The following is an 11,070-nucleotide window of genomic DNA, read 5'->3' as shown; positions in this document are numbered from 1 at the left end:
TTCATTTCCCCCCATTTGTCTCTCTTCTTAGTCCACAGCCAATATATTTAAATGGATATTCTGAGGATTGCTACCTCCCTTCTGGTCCCTGCACACCAAGTATCAGTGGTTTTTAAATCGCAAGTGTAAAAGGTAAAAGCTATACATTGAACTTCGTAAATGTCAACTTGAGAAACTAAGGGTAGTTATATTCAAATCTTCCTCATGATTCCAAAGCAATGACCATAATCTTTGTAAAAATGAAGATAAGAAAGGTTACAGAAAGACGACCTATGCTTTTCTGCCAGTCCCTCATGACCTGGTAATATTTTGTTTCTAACGCAATTCTCTGAGCTCTGCTGAGAGGAAAGATTTCTAAAGTAAGCATAAACTGTTCATATGTTTATTAAAGCACAGATGTTGTAAAGTTTAAAGAACACTATGGTCTAGCTATAAAAAGATCTAAATTTTACAATGTTCATAACTCAGTTTTCCAATTTTCTTTGTGCTACTATTTGTGAAGAATTTTGCTGTGCATTATACTTGAAATTATGCTTTATGATAAATTTAAACTATTTCAGGCTGTCATAACTCATATCATCAGAAATCAATATATCCAGAGATTATTTGGATAACCCAAGTATGACGTAGTGCACAGACTTTTCAAGTAACGCAAGACAAACTGTGCTGAAATGGTCTTGTTCTTATGTGACCTACATTAGCACACATCTTTATATTTTGAGTTTACTTTAGCATTAACATTGTAAATATAACAACACAACATCAGGAAATAATTAAAGCATATTCAGTGTACACTGTACAAGTTTTGGCTATACAAATCAAGGCAATTTGCTGAATTGTCTGAGGTTCTCTTTTTTAATTTGTACTAGAGATTTGTACAAGTATATGGGGGCAAATGTGATGTTAAATGTGTAATTATCTAGCACAGTGAGAACTCAGAACACAATAGACATCCAAATAGATATTTTAAAGGAATTAATAAATCCCTAAACCCTTCCTTCAGTAAATAACAGGATGTAGATCCTAAACTTGGTGTACATATTTGCTTTAACGCTTTACTCCTCCCTGCTTTTGGATTTCTCTTTTTAAAATACGGTATTCTTTTACTTTTAATCAGAAATGCTTTCATATGAAAGAGAGATTTAGCTACTTTTAGCTGTAAAATATTCATGCATCTATTGTATCATCTTAATGCCATTTACTGGAAAATATTTACAATATAATATACTATTTTTAATTCATTAGAAAATTTGTTAAAATTAGGTCTTTTACATAGCAAATGACTTGAATTTCAAAAGGCCAAATAAGCAAATCTCATTTGCTCTTTCTCTCCCGCATTTTCCATACAACGCATTGATGATCACACAATGCATTCATGTTATCACCTTTGTGATAAAAAATACTACAGTTATTTCTGTTATTCCAAAAAGTCACTTAAAGAAATTGGCTATTCATCTCACATCTGAAACTAGCCAAGCGATGTGACTTAAAAAATATCAATTGAGAAATTATTTTCTCTTTAGCTGATCATTGATGAGCCACTCTCCTTACTCATGAGGCGGGAACGAGAGAGTTGGTCACGAAACTCTGAGGTCATGAAGTAATAGAGAATTGGATCTAAAAGACAACATAGACTCGCAAGACACAAACAAAAAGGATGGAAATACTGGGTGCTTTGGGAAATGAAGCAACTTCCAATGATGCCTTCCTTTACCATGGTGTAAAACACAAAATTAATATGATAGGGGGTGAAGCAGATGAAGAAGACTGCAGCACACATGAAAACCATTCGCAGTGCTTTCTGCCTCTCGTGGATTCCTTGGAAAGCCTCTGGTGGCTTTCTCAGGGATATAGTTGTTTTCCAAGTACACCATGCAATGATAACCACTGGGATGACAAATCCTGTCAGTTCAGCAACAGTAACCATGCCAACCAAGGCCACTTGATCCATTTTCTTATAACCAAGATCAGCAAAGCAGGACTCTGTGTTGTTGGTTAAGTCTTCATCTCTCAGGATAGGAAATGGCAAGCAAGCGGTCCCTACACTAACCCAGATGGCAGCACTGATGCCCACGTCATACCTACGCTTCCAGTTTCTGGCTTTGAAGGGCCTGAGGAGAAAGAAACATCTCTGAAGGCTGATGCACGTCAGGAAACAGATGCTGGCATACATGTTGAGATACTTCAGGTAGAAGCACAGCAGGCAAAGGAATCTCTGGAAAGGCCAGTGGTGGCTGATGTAATAGTAAATCCGGAGGGGTAAGGAGAGCACATGAGCAAGGTCAGCCACGGAGAGATTGATCATGAAGATGATGGCTTTGTTTTTCTTGCTGATGAAGCTGCCCAGAACCCACAAGGCTACACTGTTGGCCAGGAGACCAGGGATGAATATGAGGATATAGGTGGTTGCATAGAGTGAGTACTGAAATGTCACATTAGAGAAATTGCAGCCAATTTCAGCATTGCTGGTGCTGTTGTTGCTGCTCATCTTGAATATTCCAATATATTTATCAAGGTAAACCACAGCGTTAAGGTACCTGCCCAAAACAAAGGGGGGTGGTGGTTAACAGTGGTTAACTAGTTCTTTAGTTAATTGCCAATTCTTCCTTTTATACTTACAGATGCATGGGATATTAGGGCCAGAGGGAACTATTTACAGATATGGAAACAAATACTTATGAAAACTTCATGACATTGATACAAGTTCACCAAATGAGTCCAACTAGAGAGCCATGGGATTGTCTTTCAGCTGTCCTCCCAGGTTCAATATAAAGTGTGTTCTGAAATGCTCAGTCTGCTCCAATAATTCCCATTAAATTCAAAGGGTATATATATATATATATATATATATATATATATATATATATATATATATATATATATAAATCTCTGGCATTTGATTCTGCTCTCTTTGACTCCAACTGTGTCTTGCTTCAAGGCCTAGTTAGAGTGAATACTATTCACATATCCCCAATTTCAGTGCTGGAAATTCATCTCACCATTTAGGTCATCTGGCCTCTTCTTTGCAACCTCACTCATTGGGTGGTGGCTCCTTACCTTGGTGCCCACTACTTGGAAAATGGCCCTGTCTCCTAGAACCAGTATGACAACATCCTAGATGACATTTAGGGCTTGGGAACATAGTCTCCCTATTATTCTGTCACAGTAACTGGTTTTCTTGGATTTCGTCTCTCCCCCTTCACTTTGGTCCCACTCAATATTTACCTGAAAATTTTTCGTAGTATAAGAGTATGAATTCATTCAGAAGTGAAGCTGGAATATTCCCCTTTCTGTGACCTGAAAAGGAAAAAAAATCTCCCTTTAAGAGGAATCGGTGGCAGCGTGGTGTTGCGGCTATGTCATGATTATCCAGCAGTCACAATGAACAATGTTAAGGACGCCAGCCAAACAAAGCTACCAAAGCTTTGTGTGTGTGTTGGGGGGGAAACCGTTTACTATATAATGCTTGGCTTTTGTTCATTAAAGTAGCTTACATCAAAACAACATATTTTCCGGACTTCTTTAATCATATTGTAGAGCAGTGGTTCTCAACCTGTGGGTTGTGACCTCTTTGGGGGTATGTCGAATAACCCTTTCACAGGGGTCACTTGATTCATAACAGTAGCACAATTATAGTTATGAAGTAGCAATGAAAATAATGTTATGGTTGGAAGTCGCCACCATATGAGGAACAGTATGAAAGGGTCGCAGCATGAGGAAGGTTGAGAACCACTGCTGTAGAGGGGCCCTGGTGGTAGAATGATTGTGTGTTTGACTGCTAACCACAAGGTCAACAGTTTGAAACACCCAGTCCCTCCATGGGCAAAAGACAACTCCTATAAAGAATTACAGTTTCAGAAACTCAAAAGGGATAGTTCTACCCAGTCATATAGGGTTGCTATGAACTCTATGGTGGTGAGGTGTTTTGCTTTTATTCATACTATATGCGTTAGTGTGATTATTATTATGTATTCTATGTGAGACGTGGATAGTATATAGTAGTAATCTTTAGGATTTTTCAAGGTCTAACTATGGAGGTACATGAACTGTCTACAGATAGAAATAGCTACAGAGCAAAAGATTTACTATTTTACTTTAATTATCTGCTAAGGAACTTTCAAAGTAATCTAATTCATCTACTATAAATTACAGATAGAAGAAAGAAAACCCAGAGAAAATCATTTATTAGCTCACATATCTACTAAATGGGACATCTGGGACTTCAAAGGGGACTATAGAGTGCTTAATCTTCATACCCTCTCTGTGCCCCATAAATTGCTTTCCTACTCAAACAAGCTTTAAAGAAAGACCTTCTGCCCATACCATGGAAATGCTTACTGCAAATACAACTAGAAGTGGAAGAAGTACCGCAGTAAATTTGTTCCTCACGTGTGGTAAGGGATTTTGTTATTGTTGTCCTTTTGTTTTATACATTTGGAAAAAGAAAGAAATGACCTGTGTAAATTTTCTAATCATAGAGTGGGATCTTGTTTCATTTTCAGTACTACCCCCAGGAGATTTTTGCTCTTGGGTGCTGTGAAGCCCATTAAGATTCATAGTGAAACCAAGTGACTAAACCAAATAGGGTTTTCTCTGCTGGAATCTTTACAGATGCCAATTTGCAATTATTTCCCTCAGGGGGATTGTGAGTGGGCTTGAACCATCAACCTTTAGTTTAGTAGCCAAGAACTTAACTGTTATGTCACCAGTCCTCTAGAAAATAGAGATGTGATCAAAGACCAGAATTACAAATAATGAATCCACAGATAATAATGTCAGGTAATATAAACTTCCCCTTCTCTTACAAGTACTTTATTTTCTCTCTTTTTCTCTTCAATCAAAAATAGAAAGATCAAGGGGGGGATATAATGGAACTACTTTGGAAGCTGAAAAGCATACTAATTAAACTAGTGTGTTATAGAAGAAATGGAAATTTAAAAAATCATGGAATCAAACAAGAATGAAATTACAGCATACCAAAGCCTTTGTAGCACAGCAAAATCAGTACTCGGAGGTCAATTCATAGCAATAAACACACACACCAAAAAATGAAGAAGAATTAAAATCAATAACTTAACACCACCCTAATAATGAGAAAAAAACAGCAGAAGAAAAAACAAGATCACCAAACAAAAAAACAAAAATACTAAACCCACTGTCATTGAGTCAATTCCTATATAAAGTCTCTGCGGCTTTAATCTATGGGAGCAGATAAGCTCATCTTTCTCCTGTGGTATGGCTAGTGAGCCATACCCAACAGCACCACCAGGGTCACCAATAGAAAAGAACTAATAAAGACTTCAGCAAAAATAAATGGAACATACAATACAATGAATCGACAAGACTAGAAGTTAGGTCTTTGATAGGATTCATAAATGTGCAAATCTAACAAATGTTACCAAAAAAGAAGAAGAAATGTAATGGGCAACAACATAATAGAATCCAATGAAGCAAAAAGGATACCAGAATATTGTGTAGAACTGTACTCCAACAAATTTGAGAACCTATCAGAATTGGACAAATTTCCAGAAACAAAGTGTCTACCTAAACTAACACAGAAAGAAGTCGAAATTTTTAAAAGACTGGTGGTGTAGTAATTATGTGTTGAGCTGCTAACTGCTAAGTCGGCAGTTTGAAATCAACAGTCACTCCTAGAGAGAAAGACTAGGCTTTCTTGTCCTAGAAACTGTTATAGTTTCTGAAACCCACATGAGTCAGTGCAATTTGATGGAAGTGAGCTTGGTTGATGCCGACTCCGAGCAACCCTGTAAGACAGATAGAACTGCCCCTGGGGGAGTGGGGGTGGTTTCTAAGACTGTAATGGTTTACGAGAGAAGAAAGCCCCATCTTTCTCAGGGGAGTGGCTGGTGGTTTCACACTACAGACCTGGTGGATCACAGAGCAATGTGTAACCACTACATGACCAGTGCTCCTTGAATTTGGTTTACTAGAATATCACAAAAACAAATAAATAAATTGAAGAAGTCATTAAAGAAAATCCTTGCTCATACAGTTTCACTGAAGAATTCCATCAAATATCAGTGCAGAACTAACACCAATTATTTGTGAACAATTTCAGTACATGGGAAAATCTGGAGTACCCCCAACTTCATGCTTTGAAACAGCACAATCATGATAACAGCAAACGACAAAGATGCTAAAAAAGTGTTATAGTTTAATATCCCTCAAGAGCACAGATACAAAAATTGTCAACAGTCAATAGAATCTAACACCACAAAAAAATAAGATGATGAACAATTAAGATTCATACCAAATATACGAGCATAATATATTTGAAAAAAAACAATTTAATGTAATCTACAAAATAAATAAAACACAGGAAACTGCTAAATGATTATTTAAACCTATGCAGAAAAGACACTTGACAAAATCCAATACCCATTCCTGATAAAAGTACTCATCAAAATAAGAATAGAAGGGAAATTCTTTTAAAATATTAGAAAATAGACACTAAAACAATGGCCAACAATGTTCTCAAAAGAGACTATAACCATTTCACCTGCAAACCGAAACTTGACAAGTATTCCCTCTGTAACTACTATTATTTAACAATGTGTTAGAAGTCTTAGAAACAACCACTAGTCTGTCAGTTTGTAGTATTCTGATGGTATACATGTTGCCATGATACTGGGAGGGCACCAGTATTTCATATACCATTAGTAAAGGAGATTAAATGGCCATCAGAATGAATACGGTCTGGGGTCTTAAATGCTGGTTTTCAAATAAGCATCCATTTAAGTGAGACGTCAATTAAGCCCACGTGGAAGAATCACACCAACATGAATGATACAAGGATGGTAAATAGTATAATGCAAATAAAAAGGATGGAATGGTATCAGCTTAATTTATGAAATTCTGTTTTCCTGAAGGCTATGGTTAACAGTGGAAACTCAAAATCCTTTTGCAGGATCAACACATGAAATAAGCCTCCAGGGATTTCCCTCTAACCGTAATCGAGGGATGGGAATGATTTGGTTATCAGATAGAGAGTATTGTTGAGATGATTATAGTAGATTAAAGTGAAAAATCTGACTTGAATGGTTAAAATTTTATCATTTGTTCTCCCTTTTGACATACTTTGAGTTTAATCTGTTTTTTTAATCATTTTATTAGGGGCTCATACAACTGCTATCACAATCCATACATACATCAATTGTATAAAGTATATTTGTACATTTGTTGCCCTCATGATTCTCAAAACATTTGCTCTCCACCCAAGCCCTGGCATCAGGTCCTCATTTTCCCCCTCCCTCCCCACTCCCTAATGAACCCTTGATTATTATTTTTTTCATATCTTGTTCTGTCCCATGTCTCCCTTCACCCATTTTTCTGTTGTATGTCCCCCAGGGAGGAGGTCGCATGTAGATGCTTGAAATCGGTTCCCCCTTTCCAACCCACCCCCCTAAGACCTCCCATTATTGCCACTCACAACACTGGTCCTGAGGGGATTCCCTGTGTTTCCATTTCCCATCTGTACCAGTGTACATCCTCTGCTCTAGTCAGACTTGCAAGGTAGGATTCAGTTTATGACAGTTGAGGGGGGTGGGGCGTTAAGGGGAAGTATTTAGGAACTAGAGGAAAGTTGTATTTTTCATTGTTGCTACATCGCACCCTGACTGTCTCATCTCCTCCCCAAGACCCTTCTGTAAGGGGATGTCCAGTGGCCTACAAATGGGCTTTGGGTCTACACTCTGCACTCCCCTGCTCATTCACTATGGGAAGATTTTTTGTTCTGATGATGCCTAATACCTGAACCCTTGACACCTTGTGATTGCACAGGCTGGTGTGCTTCTTCCATGTGGGCTTTGTTGCTTCTGAGCTACATGGCTGCTTGTTTACCTTCCAGCCTTTAAGATCCCAGATGCTATATCTTTTGGTAGCTGGGCACCATCAGCTTTCTTCGTCACATATGCTTATGCACCCATTTGTCTTCAGTGGTCATATCAGGGAGGTGAGCACACAATGATAGGATTTATTTTTTCTTTGATGCCTGATAACTGATCCCTTCAGCACCTCGTGGTCACACAGGCTGGTGTGTTTCTTCCATGAGGGCTTCATTGCTTCTGAGCCAGATGGCCGCTTGTTTACCTTCAAGCCTTTAAGACCCCAGATGGTATATCTTTTGATAGCCAGGCACCATCAACTTTCTTCACTACATTCAGTTGTTTACTCTCTTTGTCTTCAACAGTTGTGTCGGGAAGGTGAGCATCATAGAATGCCAATTTAATAGAAGAAAATATTCTTGCATTGAGGGAGTACTTGAGTGGAGGCCCAATGTCTCCCTGCTACCTTAATACTAAACCTATAAATATATGCACATAGATATATTTCCCAATCCTCATGTATAAATATATTTGCATACGTACATGTCTTTATCTAGACCTGTATAAATGCCCTCTGCCTCCCTGCTCTTTCCGCTATTTCCTTTGACTTCCCTCCTGTCCCACTATCATGCCCAGTCCCAACCAAGGTTTCAGCAATTCCTCTTAGTTACATTAGCCTTGATCATGCCCAATCAGACCTCCCACACCCTCCTCACCACCGATTTCGATCGCTTATTGATCCCTTGTCCCTGAGCTTGTTAACACCACTACCTTTCCCCCCACCTCTTCTTCTCCCATGTCCCCACGGAACTATCGGTCCTGTTGTTTTCTCCTCCAATTGTAACATTGTCTGGGGTTTGGGGTTTATTTTTTTTAAAACTGAGATTTATCTCTGTTCTATTTTGTTGTTGTTGATAGCCTTCTTGGCTCTTTGATATGTATTTTTCTATGTAATTCAGTATATGAAATCCAGGATGGGTGAATCTATAGATCAATAACGTAGATTAAGGGTTCCTTGGTGGTACAGTAGGGGCAGTGGGAGTGGGGCGGTGAGGAAGATAACAGTGAGCTAATATCATGAGGAAGAAAATGTTTTAAAACTGATGGTGGTAGTGATTATACAACACTTCTTGATATGACTGAACTATTGAAAGGTATTATGAATGGATTATGTAATAAGTAGATGGTTTAAGACAGTAATAAGTAAATAAAATAATAATTTATAAATTATTAAGGGTTCATGAGGTAGGGGGAGGGGGAGGGAAAAAAGGAAAATGAGTAGCTGATTCCAGGAACCCAAGTGGAAGGTGAATTTTGAGAATGATTAGGGCAGCGAATGTATAAGTGTGCTTTACACAATTGATGTATGTATGGATTGTGATAAAAGTTGTATGAGCCCCCCAAAAAATGATTTTTTAAATGTGCTGAAAAACTCAGCTTATACACGACTATAAATAGTCAGTTCATTAATGTTGCATAAAATAGTTAACCAGTGCCCCAGTGACAAAAACTGTCAAATAACATTATAACCTATAAAAATGCCTCATCCTCAGTGCCATGCTTAAGCTTATAGTTCTATAGTTGTGAAACACTCATCTAGAAATAGAACAGATTTCTTGATGCTTCCAATACTAGTCTTCTAAAAGTAAGTGTCTCTGCGTTATTGTCCCAGTTTGTCATACTCCGAAGAGGCCTGGTGTCATAATTCATTAAGCACTGGGTTGCGAATTGCAAGGTTGGTGATTCAAATTTAACCACCTGTTCCATGAAAGAAAGATGAGTCTGTTTGCTCCCATAAAGACTTTGCAAGTCTCAGAAACTCAAAGGAGTTTCTGTCTTCTAGGATCTTTATGAGCCATAATTAACTATTTGGTACTTTTTTAAATTTTAGTTTGTCCCAGGTACACACTACCTACCCAAAGCGGAGGGACTATGGGAAGGAATTTTTTTAAGGTAAGTCTGCTGACTGGAGTTAATCACTAAAGGGAATCACCAGCAAGGAGTTCAAATCTAAAAATCAAAGAGCAAAAATATCAGCCACTAGCTCAAAGTTGACAAGATTCCTTTCCAACATATGGATCTAAGGATGCTACTGACCAAAACTCCATCAAACCCTTTTTCCCCCTAAAGCCCAAATCAGAGATCAATATTGTATGCTTCTCATAAGGTACAACTTCAACTCTCTTTTGTTACAATACTGGGCAACTCTACTCTGCATTACCCAACTCTACTCTGAATTACCCAACATATATTAGGGTAGAGTTCTATCCAAACCAGGAACCCTTGTTGAGCTTTGCTTATGAACCCAAACCATACAAAATCTGTGAGTAAAAATACTGGAATGTACCTATAACAAGAGTGAGCTGACTGGGACAAGCCTTGCTGTGGAAAAAGGAAAGACTCAAAAGCATTAGGACACGTGGAAAAGAATTCTGGATTGTTGCCAGAAGATTTATATTTAACAAAGCATTATTGTGCTCATATTCACAGTTGATGACTATTATATATGTATTATGTGAGTTGTATTATCCCTATTTTACAAGTAAGAAACTTGGAGTTCCACAAAATTATTTCATGTACCTAAAGGTGCAAGATTAGCAAATGACAGAGCCAGGAGTGCGGAACTTTACATTTTTAGCATCAAGATGACTACCTTTTCCTAATACTGTCACTATAAACCTCCCTCCTATCGGTTCTCGCCCTCTTTATCTTTCACTACTAACACCATTAAGTGAATATGTTTATCAAATTTACTTCTACAATTTTCTTGGATAGGGCCAGCTGTGAGACTGTCATCTTGAGAGGAAAAGGGACAATAAAATAGGGACAATTGAACTGATAAGAAAACTTCTCAATCTTCAGGGGGAAATCTTTAAAAGTTATTAATAACTTCCCAATGTCTTATCTTATCCTTATCTTATTTTGTCACTAATGTCTCTTATGCACTCCCTCTGCCAGTAGGATCCCTATAAAGCATGGCATCCTTCAGTTAATTTCTCCCAACTAAGCTACAGAAGAGCAACTAGCATTGGAAATTGTTATTTCCCAAATTCCTTCAAATCAGCCCCAGATAACCCTGATTGACATAAAATACACAGAGATACAGATAACTCTGCAAATTTAGAAAAACCCCTATAAAGTAGAGAAATTTTAAATTATGTTTGTGTATAGTTAAAGTGATTTAGTTAGTTCATCCATGAATTTAGCATTTGAATTTGAACTACCA

General features: G+C 37.8%; 1 protein-coding gene across 1 annotated transcript; it reads right to left on the bottom strand.

Annotated features, from left to right (window-relative positions):
* Window positions 1-1,519: 1,519 nt before the first annotated feature.
* On the bottom strand, window positions 1,520-2,530 carry P2RY10 (P2Y receptor family member 10). The gene has a single exon (XM_075539284.1). It carries the CDS (start codon window positions 2,486-2,488, stop codon window positions 1,520-1,522), a length of 969 nt encoding a protein of 322 aa, XP_075395399.1. The 5' UTR covers window positions 2,489-2,530.
* Window positions 2,531-11,070: the final 8,540 nt, after the last annotated feature.

Source organism: Tenrec ecaudatus, chromosome X (genome assembly GCF_050624435.1).
Source record: "Tenrec ecaudatus isolate mTenEca1 chromosome X, mTenEca1.hap1, whole genome shotgun sequence".
NCBI classification, from domain to species: Eukaryota; Metazoa; Chordata; class Mammalia; order Afrosoricida; family Tenrecidae; genus Tenrec; species Tenrec ecaudatus.
Note: the sequence above shows the minus strand (reverse complement) of the source record. Positions and strands in the feature narration are given on the sequence as shown.

What these genes read in the sequence shown, in the direction of transcription:
- P2RY10 (XM_075539284.1), bottom strand. Translation starts at nt 2,488, where the DNA reads ATGAGCAGCAACAACAGCACCAGCAATGCTGAAATTGGCTGCAATTTC.